This window comes from Pundamilia nyererei, unplaced genomic scaffold (genome assembly GCF_000239375.1).
Source record: "Pundamilia nyererei isolate P.nyererei 1_Seehausen unplaced genomic scaffold, PunNye1.0 scaffold00327, whole genome shotgun sequence".
NCBI classification, from domain to species: domain Eukaryota; kingdom Metazoa; phylum Chordata; class Actinopteri; order Cichliformes; family Cichlidae; genus Pundamilia; species Pundamilia nyererei.
The window spans coordinates 360054-381871 of NW_005187728.1; the positions used below are offsets into that span (position 1 = coordinate 360054).

A 21818-nucleotide genomic window follows, 5' to 3' on the forward strand; every position below is an offset into this window, starting at 1 on the left:
TTTTTTTGATCCCTTCAAGGATGAACTTACTTTGTGCATCTGTAAACACTCAAACTTTTTTTTTAGTTGCATGTCATTATTAGGAAAGTAATTTGTCCCGTAAAAAGTTGCTCGTCCATCCTGCTAATAAATCAATATTTAATAAGAGTGTCGCTTAAGGATCCAGACCAACACACATATACATTCTTGTTGTTATTTTCCTGAGATTTCCTCTAAAAAAAGTTAAGATTTCATTCATTTGCACAATAATAAGTAATGTGAGAGTTACTTTTAAGCCAAACTCATCCAGGAAGTGCACTTCTTCCTTTTTCTTTCTTTTCTGGATGGATGCCAGGCTGCTTTAAGGGGAGAGGGAGTCTCAACTCTAATCACTTCCAAGTCAGATGATCAACTGTGGTCAGGTGGTGGCTTGTCAAGCTGGACGTGGGTTAGGTGGTCAAGACAGGAAGTCACATTAAACGTAAATGACGTTCATTCCACTCAGTTTTAATTCCTTCACCCACAGATTAGACCCACTTCATTAAAGCTTCATACAAACTTAAGCCACTGTGCCAGATATCAATATGCCTGTTAGAGGTGACTTTTATCTGGTACTAATCTGAATTACAGTGATGCTGTGCTTTTTAACAGAAGTGCATAGCCTTCATCACTACAATATGTTCATGATTGTGATCTCTTAAAGCAAATAATTCTTGTAATGATAAGAAAGAGAGGATTAAGAAGAAGGAAAATAGAAGAAAATGTATTTCCAATTTTGAAAATATGTTATTTGGCAACAGATTCGCAATCCACAAAACATTATACATGTATATAGTGTATATATCATTACTAAAATTTATTTATGTGTTCTAATTTTAAAAGTTTTGATCTTGATACACTGTTTCAGGGGTCAAATACTGCTTTTATGGGCATGTTCAAAAACTGACGTCAGAGTGTGTAAAAAAATGCAAAGGCAGGCATGCAAATAGATATTTAAATCAAAAACAAGGGAGGGAAATTAATGCTAAAAAAAGACACTGAAAGAAATCACTATGCCAATTTATAGATGGTAAATGGTAAATGGCCTGTATTTATATAGCGCTTTACTAGTCCCTAAGGACCCCAAAGCGCTTTACATATCCAGTCATCCACCCATTCACACACACATTCACACACTGGTGATGGTAAGCTACATTGACATATTAAAAAAAAATATAACAATACTTTTTTTTAATCGAAATGTTAGGAAATCTCATGTCATTTTCTTGTAATCCATCAATTATGACAAATACTCTAAAATTACCAATAAGAAAATAGGTTTTACAAGATTTAACACCTCAATAAAATAAAATACAATATACACCTCTCTAAGGTAAAAACTACAAAATATAAGAAGCCGAATTAACTATAAAAATAAAGCTGATAAAAAGGTTAAAAAAAAAGACGCTATAAGAAGCTGAACGTAAATTAATGAGGTGGGATACAATCACTCAACATTATATATGCAGATAGTTGCAGCTCTTTTATGTCTTTTTATTATAATAAGTTAAATAAAATTAAAATCAAGTTAGCAAAGAAGAAGGGTGCTTTGTAGCTTTTACTGTGAAGGGTGTAACAGGAAGTAGCTCCGCTTTGGTCCACTAGTTTCCCGGAGCAACTCCCCATCAGCGCGCTCCTGCCCGCACCGGAGACATGGGACTGAGGAGTCACCGAGGGGGAAACTCTTCAGCGACTCAACACAACAAACCAAACTAAGGAAAGCAGCTGTGGCTCACCATGTCGTCCGGACTCTTAATTTTCTTACCTGAGTTTTTAACTTTAACTCAGTGACTTTTAAAAAAAAAAAGGACCGGAAGAGAAGCTAGATAAATGACATCCGTGCATTTTTGATTACCTGGGGCAAAGTGCCACACCTTCGCTCACCAAGACAGGTAGGTTGAAACAGTGTTAGTTTTATTGCTAATCTTCGTTTGCTGCTTACAGTGAGTTTGAAAAAGCTGAATTTGAAAAGTGTTGCTGAGATGTTATTAAAGTGCTGTTTGACGGTTGTTCACCGTCAACAGGTGGACCGGTGCTGTGATGTCAGCCATATGGCGCAAGTGTCCACAGCAGACAGAACACAGGCACAGATAAAATAAAATAAAGTGTGTTACAGTCGTGCTGTGCCACAGCAAAACAAACTTTAATGTTTAAAACACACACATGGTTTTAGAGTATTTTGATTAGCATAGCTACAATTTGAGGCATTTTTTACAGTGACAGTGGAGGTGTGAGTGCACCTGCTGCACGTAGGACTCTTTAACCTACTGCGCTAAAACAACTAATGGAAATATAGGTATGTCATATAATTTTTTTAATAAGCTATTTTCCCAATGTAGCCCTTACCATGTATGAAAAACCTTTATAATAATTATAATAATAAAAATAGTTATTATTCTTCTCTGTCTTTTCCTGGCATGTGGGTGTAAGAAGTTTAACTACAGTGTTTGTAATTCAAATTTAAAGCATGCTTCGGTGGATGTAAGCCAGGCTAAAAATTTCCATAACACCCTGAGCTCTTTGGTCATGTTCAGGTGAACTGAATGAGAGTGTTGAAAACTGTTGTTATTGAGCTTTGTTGAGTTGGAGCAGACAGGTAGAGGAGCAGGAGGAGGTTGCAAGAGGAGTGGTGTCGATGTGGTGCCCACACACACACACTCACTCATGTACATGGCCTTGGGCTGTGTTTGCACATCTAACACGCTGGCTCAGTGAACCCAGGGTCAATGGAGACTTTGTTTCTGGGTCCGTGCCCTCGTGTACAGCTGTTATATGTCAGTGATGGCGTTTAGATTATTATAGAGAGTATAAAAGATGCATGGGGCCCGCTGTGACATCATCCAGTGGTTATGGAAGTTTCCTTAGAAAGCCTCCAGTTGTCGCCATCTTGGCGACAACTGGACGGGTCTGAATGTGAAACTCATCAGCACTGCACGCTCATTGGTTAATGGCGTGTGACTGACAAGTAGCTTTCCGATGAGCATTAAAAGTGACTATAAATGATTCAATATGACCTAAACCTCACAACTGAGACCATAAAACCATCATGAAAGTCACAAATAAAGGAAAGCAAGGGATTTTTCTTCCACCTAGACAACCAAAAATGTTTCTCAGAACCAGACAAGTCGCCCCCTGGTGGTGATTTGTTGTTGCTGACTCTTAAGTCACTTTCAAGATTCCTTCAACTTGCAGTTTTGTCCAAATTATTCCACAGATTTGTTGATAAAGAAAGCCATTGATTGCAGCAAGGTGCAAAATGTTCAGGTGTGTGAGCTCCACCCCTAAAAGCTCATTTAACTTTTCAAAGTATTTTCTTTGTTGAGTAAAATTATGTCCCTAAAAATTAGCGTGGAGACTAGTGGAGTGAGGCAGGATCGAGTCACCACGCCTTGGCTGGTGATTTACACTCAGTGGTTTGTATTAGCCCATTTGCTTGCCTTTAGTGGCTGACTCCACCCACTGGCAGCTTATTACACAAACCCAGACATTTAAAGTGCATGCAAATACCATTCGCCCCAGGTCTAGTTTGCTTTGTGCTGCAGGATCAGGACACAAACATGAGAACAACTCAGTGCTGCTGTTTACATTACAGTGTAGAAAATAGCTGGCACAGGTAATGTGTCTCTTTTACGTGGATGTGTTGAAGTGTACGAGCAGAGAAATCACTAAAAGGCCAATAAGATAACAGAACAAAGAGGTGCAGCTCTAAAATGACCAGAATAAGAAGGGGAAAAGGCTTAAACCAACATGAGAAGCCTTCAGCGTATAAAGGCTGACGTACTATACGAGGCAGTGAATGTAGGGCTGCTGAGTCATAGACGACCTGCATATCCGACATCCACAGATTGTGAAATCAGTACATTTAAAAAAAAACCCACTGATTTAGGTTTCTTAGAATTGTGTTAGTCATGTTATAGTCAACAGTGGAATTTAATCTGTGTAGGTTCAGTGAAAATTTTCACTTTCTTTGGGTGTTTCCACACCTTTGAAGTTCAGTCCGTTTAAATCGAATTCAGGTTCTTTCTTCCCCCTCTGTGTGGTTTATATGTGCAGGTGTGAACACGGGAGTTGCACTAAGCTGTGGACTGAGGCGTACAAGTATAATTTAAACACCTTTGCATTCTGGGACGTGGCAGGGTACCGCCTACTTGTTAAGTGATGAGGTGTCAACCGTGCTTCTGTGTCCAGGCTCCTACTGCGTTACCTGAGGCTTTTATCGTGTTTTATTTAATATAAACAAGACTCTAAAAATAATCTGTGGTTTTTCTCTGCCTTTCTGTTTTTCAACTTTACCTGTTCATGCGCAGCACATCTTTAAGGTCATGGTTTTAAACCCCACCATGTAACTACAGCCCGGCTCGCGATGTGAATCAAGATTTTGAGTGGATTTACGAAGCTTAGGATCTGGAATTTTTCATAGTGAGTCATCCAGACCACGCAGTAGCATATTGATGACTAACCTCATGTTGTGGATGGATCATCTCGACCGTTCTTTTGATTGAAGTTGGCTCAGTTTTTGGCGTCTTTTTCCTGCCATGTGATTTAATTTGTGGCTGGCTGTCAGGGACCTTCAAATTGACTTTTACTGAGGGGAACAAATTAAATGTTCATCCTCCATCTTCATTCTGCTAAATGCAGGGGTAAGGAACTACAGGCCTCGAGAGCCGGTGTCCTGCAGCTTTTAGATGTGTCCTTGATCCAACACAGCTGATTTAAATGGCTAAATTACCTCCTCAACATCTCTTGAAGTTCTCCAGAAGCCTGGTTATGACCTAATCATTTGAGTCAGGTGTGGTGACCCAGGGTGAGATCTAAAACCTGCAGGACACCAGCTCTCGAGGACTAACATTCCCTACCCCTGTGCTAATGTGTTTATATTATCCTAACTAGCTCTGTAGCTAGCCACCAAGTACCACACAATTAAATGGCACCTAGCCCAACCTCAAAAACCCTCCAAAGTTGCTGCTGTTCAGTTTTCTGTCTTTTATTCAAGTCTAAAGTATTAGCAGATTTTAGAAATCTCTCAGTGAGAACTTGGTATATCGTCTTTGCATAGAAGCTAGCATGCTAACTTCTGAGGTAATAAAAAAGTCCTTCTGAGTACATAAATGTACATGCAAACCCACATGTTCACTATGGGTTTGCAACTGGCTGTAAAATTAATGAGAATTCTCTACGTTATCCACCAGGCCACACTGCTTTCTTCCTGTTTTTGCTTCCGACCAATGAGCCAACTAACTGTCCGAAATCACGAGGTTTGTAGTGATGTGTTTTTGCTCACTTGGAGTTTTTTCTTTTCTGATTCGGACCACAGTAAATTAACTGTAGGTGTGAAAACGCCCTTAGAGAATCCATCAAAAGGGTCATCAGGATCATTGGCAGCACTTAAAGTTCACATGATGCTAGCCTCTGTATTTGCTAGCAAGATAGCAGGTAGATAGCATTTATTAATCTTTAGCCTGATGGAAAGATTGAGGTTGAGTGAAAGAACATTTTGGGAGTATCAGGACTATGTAAGACCAGTTTGTCATGCTCTGCCACCATACAGTCAGAATAAAAGCGTGCTGATCTATTATTACCTGCTAGCTGATGATCTGAAGCCTTTACTTTAATGATAGTGACCCTCTGATGAATAAACCATTGATGTAAATCTGGCCTTCGGGAGATAAGACTTTATTGTCAGAGTAGCTATACAGCAACAAAACTTTGTTCCATAGCAGGCAGTGCAGTGTTTGTGTACTTTGTGGTCTGTTTGTTTTTGGTTTATCATTAACATTTATTGTGTAAATCTGACTTTCCTTTGAACGCCCTGTCACTGGATGTGCATCTGGCCTTTATTTTCTTTATAGAAGAGGGTTATTTTTATTCAAATGTTTGACTTCTGTTCAAGGGCAACAATCATCAAGAAAACATGAACCAGTGTGCATTTTACATTCATTTCATCTGTTTTGCTTTGATTTATTAATTTCAAGATGATACTTCGGGCTGCTGCAAAGACCACGATTCATTATACTGAATAATTAATCAACAGTTTGGTCACTTTAAATATGTCCAAGTCCGTATCAGTGGTTAAAAGGGGTGCCTGCACAAGCTCACAAGTATATGAGATATCGTGCACGCGAAAAGCAAATGATGATAACACAAATGGAAGGATTGCGAGGAACGGAGAGGGCAAAAACACCGGCACAGGACCAGAACGGAGCAGCAGCAGGAGCTCCACAAATCCCACATGTGCCAGTCCCTGCTTTTTAATCATTAACTTGTTTTGTTTGACCCACAGTGGGTCACCTTGGGCACCAGGAAATTCTCACTTTTCTACACAAAACAACTTAAAAATCAGTCAAAAGGAAAAAGAGCACTTCAAGTGTTCCTGTTGTGCACCATGGTGCAGTTGGTTTATGCAGATGTGAACACTGTAGTCGCACTCGGGTGTAGAGAGTGACAGCTGAGAGGAGGTTTTTGCAGTCTGGGTCCAAACGAACCCCAGAAGGGTTACTTTATGGGTGAATGTGACAGAAACCAACTACTAGGTGTACACATGTTTGGGCTTAACACCTTCCTGCAGCCAGGTATGCTTTGCATTCTGGGATGTAGCAGAGAATGTCTGCAGTACATCTTCCATATTGTTCAATAGTCCAGAACACAGCACCTTCTTCCAGTATAAGCTCTTCCTGCTCTGACCTCGTACACATCTGGCCAGTAAGCAGACAGAATGTTCTCACGTGGTTTGCAGTGACGCCTTTTAGTTCACTTGAAACTCATCAACTGATTTGGACTCAAGCAAATGGCCTATAGGTGTAAAAACCCTCTTGAAGTTGAGAGGTTTATTTCTGTTGTAAATTCATAGAAAGAGATCAGGAGACAGGGAAACGGTTAATGAAAACAGATTAAAAAAATTAATCTGCAGCGGTCTTGGTAGCAGGCAAATGATTATTGTGATTTAACCAAGCAAATAAAAAGTGTGAAAACTTGAGTTTATGGTAAATTGAATCTCTGAGTTTTGTAGTGGTTTAGAGATAAAAGAATAACATCTGGAGACATCACCGTGGGGAAAATGAAAACACTTCATATTAGCTGCAGGCCTTGGTCCACTTTTTTATTAGCTGAACTTCTTTAAATTCAGTTCTGCCTGGCTGGCTGTGCGTTATTTAAAACTGAACTCTTCTCAGGCTCTTTGTGGGCTTGTTTACTTGCTAAAGCGCTGTGGAGGGCTCCTGGGTCAGGAGGATCCACGGGAGGAAAAACAGCAGCAGGTCTGTGAGCAGTGTGAGAGAGCGAGCCGAAGGGAGAGCTATTGATCAGTGTGGGCTGCTGGGTATTAGAGAGGAGACAGGACTTGTTTTCATCAGACTGCCGCCCAAGGCCATCACAAAAAGGATGTTTGTACACAGCACATCATATTACACATGCGCAAACACACACGCATGCACTCGCAGCTAAAATTAGAGGAGATATTTTCATATTTTGCAATGACACACCGCTAACACGTTGTGTGATCGTGCACGCACTTGTTTACACAGCAGGCCGTACGTGGAGTTTAACGTGAAAAGAATGCCCGAGATTGTCCGCTAATGAGGAATGACTTCACGTAAATGGGTTGCCCTGACAACTCACCATGGATACACTCGCCTAATCACACCTGGCTCATTCAAATCAGCCACCCCAGCGTCAGCTAGCCGAGCTCACTTGTCAAACACACAAAATCCAGAGTGTCAGTTTGAAGGAGAGACTCTGTCTGTCTCGTGCCACACATTGAAGAGTTCTTCCCGTCTTTGTGCGAGCTGCAGAAAATACTGATGAAATGCTCAAAAGTTCTGTGGGAAGCATTATCAGGTGTGCAAGGTTATCTCATCTTCGTTGTATAGCAAGTTATGAAAAGCAGGATAAAGCCATGGGACACTACACCGACTTTAAAATAGCGTATTGACATTTCAGCTTGATTTTAAAAGCCTCCGGGCAGATAAGAGGCCTAAATTGACCACCTTATCGAAGGCTACAGTTTCCTTTCAGCGGGGAAATGCAGAGGGTGACAACAGTCGCTGGTGATTACGAGGAAATCCAGTCAATAATTGCTTTCTTTTCAGTATTGCTTTGGGAGTATGTTTGTTTTAAGGCGTGCACGCATATGTGTGTGATAAAAGTCAGCAGCTTCGCAGCTCAGCAAAATGGAATCGGTTGTTGATCCGGTTTAGTTTAGTTTAGTTTAACTCTGTGTGTGATACAGGTATCTGACAGGATGGTTAAGGCTCCAAATCTACAAGGTGGTTCTTATTTCGGCTTTAGTGCCATTATGACTAATTCATTATTTATCATAGATACTGTTTTTTTTTTATTTAAAGATCATTTCTGAGCCGTCACAGCCTTTTGAGCACCGTGATCTCATCGTCACGTTGAAGAAACCAGTTTGAGATGATCTGAGTTTTGTGACATGAAGCGTTATCCTGCTGGAAGCAGCCATCAGAAGATGGGTACACTGTGGTCGTAAAAGCTGCGATGCTCAGTTGGCGATAAGGGGTCCAAAGTGTGCCAACGAACTATCCCCCACATCATTACACCAGCAGCAGCCTGAACTGCTGACATGCAGAGATGCTCTTCTGCATGTCTTAATATGTAACGAGTGGTTATTTGTTATTGTTGCCTTCAGATCAGCTCAAACCTTTCTTCATCTTTCTGATGCTCAGGTTGAATTTCATGAGGTCGTCTCAACCATGTCTGCCTGTCTAAATGCACGGAGTTGCTGCCATGTGATTTGCTGATAAGATGATTATGTTAACGAGCAGGTGCACCCATATTGTGTATACATTTTAAATTCATCTATTTGAGTTAACGAATTATTCTGCTTTACAGCAAGGAAATGATCTCGTGTCACAGACTGAAGCTTGAAAGTTCAGGTGATAAAAGGGCCATTTTTATCTCACTGCCCCACACCTGCTCGAACTGCCAAAGCGAGGGTGACACTGCAGTCACAGTTGTCATGAGCAGTCCAGTCTTATGACAGCACCGCACTCCTCCTGTCTCGATCCCTCTGAGATCTCTTGCTTTTTGTGTTCGGGAAGAGCGGTTGCAGCAAATGGCTGCTGGTGTTTTGGTTTTGACACACTGTCCACACTGAATCAGCATGTCCACAGAGCTGCTTTATCTGTGCCTGTGTGTAGTGATTAAAACAGCCACACTGTCACACATTTCCTTTAGAGCTATACACAAATATATGAATACCCTGATATTCATTCAGTGTCCACAGGCAGTATCATTTTTGGTGCATTTCAGGGCATGTCTGTAAGTTGAGGGAACAGTGACCGATATATATCATTGTTGTTTTCACGTAAACACGAGATCCAAAGTGTAATTAAACAAAGAACATCTTATTTGAATGATTACTGTCATATAGGTGAGAGAGAAAGATGCTACATTGACTTCTATCAACAGAGAGAGCTGTAATTTTATTGGCTTATCATTAACTTGGTAAGATGGAACATGATCATCCAGACAAGCCTGACGTAGTCGTCTGGACAGAGCTGTCTAAGCAGCTTGTGGTTTTGAAGGTTGTGAAGCGTATGAAAGGCAGAGCCTAAAATATCAAGACAACCTCCAGGTTTGTACAGACAAAAGGTGGCAACCGTGGCTGTTTCCGTACAGGTTTCCCAGTCCGCATCCACAGTGCGGTGCTCACTGCACTCGGAGTTTCATGGAATAAGCAAAATACAACTATGTGCATGATTGGGGAAGCAGCAGAAAGAGCCCTTGTTGGTTTGGTATAAATGGAAGGAGGAGTGCTGGAAGCCCGGGGGTGGTTGGCAGTGATTTGGCCACCACTGCTGAGTCACCAACTGGAGGGTGTCACAGTAAAGGGTCAAAACACCCAGGGAAAGTTGGGCACCATCTGATGACATCAGCTCAAGGCCGAAGGCCACAGACGCTCTTGAATGCAGCATCCTTGTATAGGTTAATCAAGAAATCCAGATAGAAATCAACTGTGCTTTCAAGGAGATATGAAACAAGCAGAAATTCTCAGCTCTGGCTTTTTCTACTTTGAACAGAAATTGTATTTGCTGCATTCAGTGAACTCAGTCTAACTGCTTACTCACGATCTGCCAGCGATAAGCTGACTGAGAAACTTTAACACTTCTGTAGTGAAGCAAAAAAGAGCACCCATGAGTTCCAGGTGACCTGTCGGTTAACTTTTCCATGATAAATGAGGATTTTACACATAGACTTCTGGTGTAAATATGAGAAAATGTTTACTTCCTCTGCTGAACAACCTCTGAACCAAGACGCGTATACTCAGGTTTAATTGGCTGATCTGAAACGAGCCGTTGCGATTTGTCTGATGAAAACCTAACAAATGTCGCCCTGTATTTGTTTAGAAGTGAAAAGATTTCTTTTCAAATGTCTTTGTTGATATTTGAAAGTAAAACCTAAGAATATCTGTCCCATGCCCCGGCCCCTTAGGCCAACTCACACCTGGGCGGCTGTCTTGTTTCATATCAGCATTTTATTTTAAAACGCCTGCCTCAATGAACAGGGTGTGAGCTGTAACTGTACAAGCCGTGTTTAAGGTCCTCGTGATCCAAGAAATAAAAACTCATCAGTCAAATCCAATAAAATTGCTTTTCTAGCCTTTATTAGGCAGGAAACCAAGGACAGGGCACAGGGGAATGACATGCAGCTGCCCTGCAGCTTTTCAGCACGTGGGTCACCTGCTCAACCAAGAGAGCTATCAGAGAACCTAAAAACAGATTTGGTAAAAGTTTGGTGAAAAATGTAAAAAGAACCAACATTTCTCTAGGAAAGAAACTGGAACTTTTTCTATCATTTTATTGTTCATCTATACTTAATTACTTTGTAGTATAATTGGCCATGAAGGAGGTCTAAGCAATAGGAAAAGCTGCCATGTATGACATCCATGAATTAAAGCATCACAGTTGACTTCTGAGTTTAGATGAATGTTTCCAACATTTTTGAAGTACAAATAGAGAGATAATGATATATACGCTAGATAATAAAATAATCGTTTCATTTTATTACACATGTGAAAGTAAAGGTGAAAAACACGCGGCCCTCGTCTACATTTTAACATGCATGACGTGGATCGTAGTGATGGAAATGTGCACAATGACAACATCCACTGCAGACAGAGAAAATAAACAAACTGAAATAACAGTCAGAGAGATGAATGTCAGACCAGTTGGCCCACTTTTCCCATCACCACACCTTACCAGTGTCACCAGCATGAACACGATCGCCCTTCTCACTGAGCCTAAATGCACAGAAACACTCAACTAGCCCGGAGCAAGTGTCAAGATTATTATTATTATTATATTATATTATGACTTTATAATGTGACACACAGGTTACATAAGGCAGACTTTTCAGAGATCTATCAGATGACTGGATTCACACAGCAACAGAAGCATGTTGTCTGTAAAAGACTCGGCCTCTTTGTTGGAGCGTTCATTAGAAACCTTCCTTAGAAATATTCATATCTGCACCTCAGGCAGTACCTTTGTGAATTTTTGTTCAAAGACCGTCAGCAGAGAAGCAAACAGGGTGTTTACTTTGCCTATTAGCAAACCCCTATTGTTATTCCAGCTCCCTGTTCTGGTATCCAACCCTTGTCTACCAGTATTTTTGGCTATAGTGTTGGTATGTGTAATATTTGGAGCAGCAACTAAACTCTCATTGAAACAGAAACAATTTGTGGATGGATTTCAGCCCTACGTTATAAACTGATGGTATCAGATATATGACACTCGGGGAAGGATATCTCAAAGAGGCTTTTGTGTTTTGAGGTAGGGTTTCAACAACAGTGACACCTTTGTCTGTCTTTTAAAGTTTGTGTCTTATAGTATTAAACACATCTGATGATTTTAACGTGGAAATAGCATTCAAATAAAATTTTATTGAGCCTCTCGTATAGCATGGTGCAATTCAAATAAAAACTAAGACGTGAAAACAATGATTTGATCTGGTAGCTGTTTCTAAAAAATGTTCCTCATTTGTTAAAGAAAAAGGTTCTGGAGTTGCTGTAAGCTTCCTGTATATCTTAGCAACATACCAATTCTACAGTATTCATTAAAACATTATAGGATATGTTGTGAATTTGGTTATACTTATTATGCCTCCATCACGTAGGCTTAGCGATCGACTGGCGGTGGATCGGCTACCAGCTGGCAAACTCTGGTCACTACAGTGTGTTTTCCCCGTTATGCAAACTGGAAATGTTGAACGCACTTGAAACAACCATGTTTCAAATGTTTTTTTTCGTGAAGGCAAACTGTCTCTGTTTTTGGCTTGTGTTGCACTTACAGGTTTCACTACTGCTCGATGAGCAGCTGGTGAAGGTTTGCAGACAAGTTGGTATCTTCCATGCAAACTGCAGGCAATCTGCTGTCAAAGCGATCACAAGGAGTTTTTCAGTGCAGCACTCTGAACATCTGTGCAACCAGTTTCAGCTAAGGACTACCAGCAACTGCTCACCAACTGGACAGAAAGCAGTGTCAATGGCTGGCTAACGGTCGCCAGCCGGTCTCTAGGCCTGTGCGACTCGTGAGCAATGAGTTATCAGATAGGTTAAATCAACATCTGCTTGTAAACTTTGTAATATTAGTGTTTCTGCCCCTTGAAACTTTTGAGTTGTAATTATTTACTTCTTTTATAAATGCTGAAATGAAAACAGACATTTAGAGTTCATCTCTAACTCCTGACTTGAATGGTTTAAAATTGTATTAGCTGTTTTTCCCTGAATCGAGGTACCTGCTGTATGGCTGCCCTATATGCAGAGAGTACAAGTCACCTTTTCAGTTGTTGTATCAACCACTCATCTCGTGTTATTATAAAAATAACTCCTCCACCCACAGACGATACCTTCCGTTTCCAAACAAAATTCTGAACAGGTCAAATCACCTTTAACCCGACTCTTTCTGTAGGAAGAATTATTTCAAGCCTCATCTTTCCAGATTAGATTTTTCCACCTCCAGCAACCCTTCACAAATGGCTCTGCCTGCCAGTTCTTCAGGTATCCCCTGGATTTCAATCCATTCCACATTTAGAGGACACTCTACAGCAATCTCACCTTTATTGCACCTGTTTCTCCAAGATGAAATGTTTCAATTTCCCCTGAAGAAAACCCAGAAAGCGAGAAAAATGGGAGCCCAGCCAAGCTGCCTGAGCTGAAATATCTCTCCCCTTCAGTAATTGTCCGACGATCTTCCCTATCATAAAAAACAGGAGCAATATATAATCTGTTGAGTGGCACAGAGAGCAGATAAAGGACTATTATTGCCAGCCAACAATGGCAAATATCTGAATGAATGATAGTCATTTGATGCACAGATTGAATCGTCAGTCTCATTATGAGTTTGGAAAGTCTCCAGGGGAACGTGATTGGTCATTTGGATGTTCTGAAATGAGTCTGTTACTAACTGTAAAGCCTGGTGGAGGGTTTAAAGGCTCGTTACAGATGGGCTTGTACCTCAGCTCCATCACTTGTACTTCTCATGCTGCTCGTGTGTTTTGGACATGTATAGAAAAGGCGAACAGAGCCTCCCTATTACTTTTTGAACTCTTGCTTGGAAACTTCGGCTCTTGCATTTTGAGTATCGGGGGTTCATTTGAAGCCAACAGTCAAAGACACGTGCTTAGTAGTATTACCTAACATTCACTGTAAAAAAAATAAATAAAAAAAGTATAAGGACTCTTAGTGCACACCAAGTCAGATTATTCTTCAAATAAATTAATGGAAATTGGTGCAAAACAACAAAAAAAGCAAGATTTCGACGTCCATCTCAGATACTTGTGTGACTGAAAGCTACAACAACCAGTGGCTGCACATATTTTTGAGCCAAAGCATCCATGCCCTTAATCAGTTATGAGCCTTAATATTTTAATTTAAACAAATGAGTTGTTACATCCTTTATTAATATTCATACAAGCTATACAGAGGAAAACTACCTTTTCTACTAGGCCATAAACACGTTTTCTGCTGCATTTTAACCTGCGAGTCTTTGGGGATTGACTTGGTTTTGGAGCCAGCTGACCACAGTCACATTTTAACATTTTAGTTAACCTAACATGCATGTCTTTGGACTACAAGACTAAGCCCAGAGGCACAAAGGCATGAAGAACATGCAAATTACACACAGGAAGGCCCCAGCCAATGCTGGTATTCAAACCAGGAACCTTCTTGCTATGGTGTCACAGTGCTAACCACAGTTTTATTTCATTTGAAGACAAAAATAAAATATTTGAAGAATTTTCTAGAAACTACAGTTGGAAAATAAATGTAGTAGATTGACACTAGAGGAATCTCTTCTGTAAACAACCACACAGATATATTTATATACACCATCACACACAGCCATTTGCCAGCTTATTCCAACATTAAATAGTCTAAAACAGCAACTGTTGAGCTCGATAGCGGCTAAATAACCTGCTGCTGGTCATCAGTCTGACCTCTGTTCCTGTCTTTAGTGACTTGGTGTTTGTTGCTGGTCGTTCCCACACCTCCCAGATGAATCCAGTGCCCTCGGCTGACCCTGAAGCCAAAGCGTGGCCTCAGTGATGCCGTAAAGTTTCTTAAACGTTGAGAAGAAGAGACGGGCGATCCTTTTTCGAGTGACAACTTTCACATACACAAAATCTTTGCATAAAAAAGAAAAACGGTCGAAACGACTCTCTGACTGCCCGTCACGTGCACCACGTTAAAAACAATCGATTTGCTTTACCAAAGGTTGATCTTATAACACATAATAGTGATGGGAACTCGCGGATGTGCACTGCACTTGTTCCCTTCTCCCTGCGTATCAGTGCCTATTTACTCTGCAAACACAGCATGGCAACTAGACACCGAGGAGCCTGAACATACAAGAGCCTGCCCTGTTAATCGTGTTTGTCTGGTCGTTTTCTGTAAGCCGGGGTTTTGGGAGTTGTCTTGGGCTTTAATGCTAATGTCTCTTAGTTATCGGAGCTGTGACATAACCGTTGAGTTACTCATCGGCCCTTTGCCACTTTAAGAAGCATTTGTGTCATCTCTGGCCGGCAGGACTAGTTCCCCTCTGACTGCGAGCCGTTTGTGCTGACCAGCAGCAGAAGGAGTAGCCCGAGGCAGGTAACACTACAATCACATTGTCAGCACTGACACAACCTAGAACCAGTTTTTGCCTTGCAAATTTGCAACCCAACTCCATTCTGATGCAAAACAGCTTTTTCCAACCCAGGCAGCCAGCCATTAGTCATTCCGCCTGACGGTGTGTCCTCCCTGGATGTAAACCAAAACACAGCAAAATATACACGCACCTGGCCCTCAGGTGTAAGTTTCCTCTGGAGAGAATAAACAGAAATAGTCAGAATTTCTACTGTTTGTTTGAATCTTTATTTCAACATCTTTCCTCAGTAGTTTACATAACCTACTGTAAACCTTAATTTGAGGTTGTTGTTTTTTTTTTTAAATGATTCAGATGTTTTTGTTTTGTGTGGCTTCTCATAAAAACTCATCTCAAAACCAGAGTAATTGTGGGATATTTGATTCTAGGTTACCAAACTATAGGAGTATTAAAAATATTTGGACTGAAAATAATACTCATAAAAATAGTGTGGCATGCATCACGCTCTCAGGTTTTCCTAACCTTTTCCAATTCCCATGATTTGACACATGAGAGGGAAAGTCATGAGATCGACTGCAGGGCTAAATATTTTTGAGATCTTGTGCTGTCTTGTCTTTGTGGTGAATTTAATATTGCACTTAATGGAAATTATTATCTTTTGAGCAGCAGATCAAAAAAGCAGAATTAAGTTATGCAATTGTACAAAAATCTTAGCATGCAGCAAGTATCAGCAGTATTAGCATTTAATGCTCTGTTTGGAGACTTTGCCTTGCTCATATTCAAATATTTGGCGTAAGCAGATTTTGTCTAGCGATAAAACATCAGCCCTCTGTGTATAAACACTGTTGTAGGGAAATGTCAGATATAGTAGATAATATGTGACGCTTCTCTTTTGGACAGTCGGGGAACAAAACCATAAACATCCTGACTGATAAAGGTAAAGAAGAAGAAAAAATACATGTTTCAGTTTCTCAAATGGGATTATCTGCTTGAATTATCCTTCTGTTTGTACAGGGTTGGGCCAGAATATACAAAAAAACACGATGTAAACAAGACGCCATAATTAACCCCTGTTATTAAACAGCAAAAGGCAAAAGCTCGAAGCTGGTTACCAACATCAACATGTAAAGTTAACACAGGCTCAGTGTTGTTTGACTGTCTGAGAAAAAGCAAAGAGTAAAGATAAAAACTTAGCCTGTGTGTAAATGTGTTATATTGTACAGAAGTAAGTGTTCTGGTTTATCGCCATGTGTCAATAGAACAACAAAATCACTGCAAACTTGTTTACAGCTAATGGAAAAATATATACCACATGTATATAAAATATAAAACACTTTACATTTTAGTCACTGTGGGGTCACCACAGCAGGTCCCTCCTGACACAACCCGAGACATGTGATCTGGCATTTTCTTTTTCTTTTTTACGTACTAGGTGAATGTTTAAACCACACCTTCATCATTAGAGTAACCGTGAAGTAAAACAGTAATCAGAGACTCGGTAATGTCAAACAAGAATGCGAAACGGCGCAAAGCCATGGGACAGTAACACTTGTTGTTTGTTCAGTTAAAAAAAAAAAAGATCTTTTGACTGAAATATGTTTGAAATCTTCATTTTACCACATGTGGCTTTTTTTTTTTTTTAATACAGGAAAAACACAGAGGAGTGAGTCAAATTGAAGTTAGTAATTCCCTTAATTAGTCCACTGTCACAGCACTTTATAATCCATGTGCTCCCACATTGTTGTGTTTTTTTTGTTGTTTTTAATCTGGAGTGAAAACGAGGTGCCAAGAATGTGCTAAAGTTATTCATAGACATAATGAATTTCTAACAATTCAGACAGATGCAATTATGCAAAAGGGTTTAGGACCACTTATTGCACAGATACAGTATTTGGCAGAGGAGGCCCCGAGTTTGAGGATGCTCCCCAAAGAGTCCCAGCAGCCTGCAAGACTGCAGCACATTAAAACATCCTCGAGGGCATACAGAGCAGAAATCAGCAGACACAAGTCTCTGAGATGTGGAATATACATAATGCACAAGGAAAGAAATGCCACGGCATAACAAGAAAACAGGAGGAGGAGGAGGGACAAGGCTGCACATCCAGCAGCCTGAGCGATCGGAGGGTTGAGAGCAGGAGCTTGTCAGATGATTATTGACCTGCCTGAATGTGACTTGTAATTGTAAAAGTCGGCTCCTAGTGACTTTGGCTCTCCATTAATGCGATAGTTCCTGAAACCCGCTGGGAAATTACCTCTTCTCTCACTCCCTTCCAGAAGATAAGGGACACTTCGGCAGGGCGGGTGCTCACCAGAGCAACAGTGTGTGAAACAGAGTCCTCTATTTAAAGCGCAGCCTGTCAAACCGCTGGGCCTCTCTGCCGCTATGAATTGCAGTCAGCGTTTTGCACCCCCTTGGCTTTCTCATAAGTAGCTGCGAATGTGTCAGAGGTCCCCATGAAAATGTAGATGAATTGCTGCTGAGGAGATGGCTTCAGCCATGTTAAAGTCAAGCCCACCTCAAATCGTGAGAGAAGAGGACAGAGGCCACTCTGAGACGAGAGCGTGCTACCGAGATTGATTCTGTGTGCATGCTGAGGTTTTTGTTGTTTTTTTTCCCTGCGTGCTCAGTGCGTACACCCACCTCTGGCTCTGGATTCCTTATATGTCTTTGCACACAGCAGCAGACCTGTAGGAGGATAATTAGACGTCTTGGGAGAGCTAAGTCATGCTTTGTTGCTTTTCCACAAAAAATGCCGGCTTGCATGCTTAAAAAACGGGGTGGGGGAATGAAAAAAAGGAGTGACCCAGCCGTGATGGAGTGATAGCCTTGCTTGTCTGGCGGCTTGTACCATTATATAAATCAACACACCCTTGTTTGCTTTTCTTCAATCGATCCAACACGAGAAGCAAATTTGCCGGTCCCACAAGCATTTTTCAAAGCAATACTCCAAACAGAGTCCACCTGAGGTCTTGGCTCATTTCCTTCAGGACAATGAACAAAGATGTATCGAGTCCCACAGCACCTGAGACCTTTTACATCATACAAGCTTGGTCTTACTGCAGCTTAAAAATACTCAGGAGTAATGGGTACAGATTGCCCGAGCGGTGGCACGTTCATGTGTTCCATGCTGGTTTCTAATGGTGAACAAATCATAAAATGACCACAGCACAACAATAAATTGATCCCAGTGTGATGCTTGTTGTAGGTTGGTCGTCTACTAGGGCTGAGTGATTAGTCAGATTTTATTTTCAGCTTTCTTTTAATGTATAAAAACAAGATAACTGAGGTAAAACTAAAACTACTGTGCTGCATTTCATTTCACAGCGATGCTCTGGTTTTGCCTTGGGTTATAAATCCAGCACCACCCATTTTTCTCCATCACTAAAAGCCCAAACACCCACGCGCTCTTTAGATTTACCTGAGCAAAGATGCAAAATCTTTATAGAGAAAGTAAAAGTTACACGAAGGTATCTGTGAATCTATAATGAACAGCATAATGACGTCAGCATCTGAAACCACAACCAGTTGGCAACCGGCTAAGTCGAGTCTCCTGTTGTAAAGAGGCACGTTGCAGATGACTTGTGCTCATCGGCACAGACCGACTCAGATTGATTGCAAAGTGTTGGCGGTGTCTCTGCGTTCATTATTAAGATTGCAGTTATTTTGCAAACCGTTGAACGATAGACTTTGAGGTCAGAAACAATTGCCAGTCTGGGCCTAACTCCTAGCCAGGTGACCTCATGCCACATCTTTTTATGGTTTCCCGTTCAGGGATGTTTCCTCTAAGAATAGCAGAATGTTTTGGCGTTGAATACATAATGAATAATGATATCCCCGGAGTTGATGAGTAATCATGTTATGTTATACTATGTTATCACATAGTAATGCTGAGAACAGGAACCTTGAATTGCTGCCATCACAGCAGTAAAAGTGGATCAAGTGGTTGCTTCAATGAGGCCTACTTCCAACTTATTTATTTGAATCCCACCAACTCATTTAAGTTTACCTCCATCTAAGTCCAATTATATGAACTGCATCTACTGTACATGTTAAATTATTTATCTTTTTTTTCTGTGTTTACAAAAATTACTCAGTTTTCCAAGCTGAACAGGAACATTCATCCATTCTCTTCCACTTATCCAATTCAGGGTCCCGGGATGGCGCTAGAGTCTATCCCAGCTATCATAGGGAGGCGGGGGAGACCCCGGACAGGTCTCCAGCCTGTCGCCTGCTATTTATAACACCAGACAGATCGTTTAAATGAAGTCCAGCAGTGTTTTTATGCTACTCCCTAACATCATGATATGGTGTACAATTTTCTCTTCAGCAATGACAAAGACATTATCCCCTATAATTAATTCCTTGTTGACAATGTGTCTCTGCTTCAGTGTCACCCTATAATTTCTGTCACCACATTACACTCGTGGAGCTTATTCTGATCGAAGGAGTCAGCTAGAACCAAAAATAAAGCGCAGCAAGGTCAGAGAGGTAAGGTTAGGAAGAGAAGTTGTTTTCTCAGGTGGCCACGCAGCCTTTCCTTTTCCTCGCCAAAGAGACAGGGTGTCCTCTACCTCCCTCGATCTCTGCCTCTCTCCTTCGCGTTCAGACAAGCCCGTTCAAGACTCGGTGATTAATTATTTATCCAGGCAATGAAATGCCAAAGCCTGAAGAAACATACCACCAGGAGAGAAAAGGTCACTCTCATCCTGCACATGGGTACAACACACTCACACAACAGTGATGAATGGCAATAACATCTCTATCGGCACTTCAGGCAGACAGTTTTCATGCCGATGTTCTAATAGCATCCAAAAGCAAGGGCAGAGCAAAAACACGGGGTGAAATCTTCAGGAGAGCCCTGAAAAAGCTCTGGTTCCTAAACCCACACAGCAGTGTGTGTGTGTGCAGTATAGTAAACTGCAACCTTTCCTTGCGGTGAAAACAATATGTGCACGCTTTGACACCTGAGAGTTTGCGTGCTCAGTTTAGTTGAAGGGTGTTTGTGTGATTAAACTTTGATAACTTTGTTCATGTCTCTCTGCAGCTCCACGACACAGCTAGCCAAATGGGGTGCCAATGCTGCCGGATGATTAAAAGGTGAGAAGTGTTTCCTCTTGTTGTGTTTCTGTTCTTTTCTTTGTGCGCCACTTCTCCGTCTTACGCAGTCATCGTCCTTTTTGTATATTGTCACAACACTGATGCTCAGTAAAACCCCACAGTAATCAAGAACTCCCTCAAGAACTCCTGTTACGGAGAAAAGGAGGAGGGAGGAGGGAAGAGAAAGAGGAAGGGTTGCTCTACCAGGAAGGGCTGTGTGTAAAGAATTACAAGAAAACCATATAAAGATGTCACACCACTTCCATATTTACCTGTTGGGTCACTTTGAGTTTGCTAAGGGTTTATAACTAGTGTCATGCAGCTACAAAACTAAAAGACTTTCATGCAAGTAGGAATTTGTTTTTCTTCCCAAAAAGATGATTTGACTAAAGTAAAAAGAGTAGTTTTGATTTTGGAATAGGCCAAAATGTTATTTTAGACAGTTTGGTGTTGGCACAGGGTTTTCCAGTGGGTGCATTTTATCTTAAAGCTGATTGTTTCAGTTTATTAAAAGGATTGATTCTTGGAAATGTTCAAGGTTTTCATCAGGGGTTATAAAGTCAGGTTTCACAACTGCAGTATCACTTAAAAAAAAATCACTATTTACAAGTTAATCACGCTGTGACTTTTAGCTGTATTTATAGCTATATAAAATGCTCACTCAGATAATTATCTCCCACTTTTTTTCTCACTCTGTCTTGGTGTAACCACTAGCTGAACGGGGATTGCCTGATCTTTTCTTGCAGAACAGCTAAGAAAATAACCCCCACATATATGATATACCGTATTTTCCGCACTATAAGGCACACTTAAAATCCTTTAATTTTCTCAAAAATCGACAGTGCGCCTAATAATCCGGTGTGCCTTATGTATGAATTCTGGTTGTGTTTACTGACCTTTAACCAATTTTACTTGATACACGGCGCTCAAAAATCTGTCAAAAACTGTTTTAGTAAGCTTGCTAAGCTACGAAGCTACACTGCTTGATAAATTGTCAGAGCATTACGGCTACCGTAGTCAGGAGCCTCACTGAGTAATCTGGGTCCAAAACTCCGTCCGCTTCAGGTCCCAAAGTCAAACGAACACTGTTAAAGAGTTAAAACGGTCTAAATTATTTCATCTGTAATAAAATGATCAGTGTTGCTGCTTTACCAGGTGTAACAATTAAGTTTAACATCCAGGCATCTATGAAAACAGAATTTATTCAATTCAACGGAGTTAGAAGTTAGCAGGAAGTTGGCTCGCTAGCTTCCACCTAAACATGATATAGCATGTTCTGACTGAGAGATTTCTGAAAAAATTAAAATGTACAGCTCTGCTATCACTTCCAACATAAATGAAGACAGAAAACTAAGCAGTGACGTTTGTAGGGTTACTGAAGTTGGCCTAGCTGGTATATAATGATGTCCTACGTGATCGCTAGCGACACAGCTATGTTAGCATAACATAAACACAGTGAAGCTGGAGGATGAACGCTAACTTCTTTCCACTCGACAAAAGTTAACGCGAGGATTCCTGATGGTTAGGGACAAATGCAATCGCTTGGCAGGATGCTGTAAAAGGACCAAACTTCAGTCAGGAGAACAACTGAGATAATCCAT

At 40.9% G+C, this 21818-nt stretch overlaps 1 protein-coding gene across 1 annotated transcript in view; it reads left to right on the forward strand.

Moving 5' to 3' along the window:
- The first annotated feature begins 1628 nt into the window (after positions 1-1628).
- LOC102207009 (uncharacterized) overlaps positions 1629-21818 on the forward strand; it is a 27679-nt gene continuing 7489 nt past the window's right edge. Inside the window, exons 1-2 of the mRNA XM_005751802.1 lie at positions 1629-1910; positions 20165-20217. Coding sequence (XP_005751859.1) covers positions 20186-20217 — 32 coding nt within the window. The 5' untranslated portion in view covers positions 1629-1910; positions 20165-20185. The remainder of the gene's footprint in view (positions 1911-20164; positions 20218-21818) is intronic.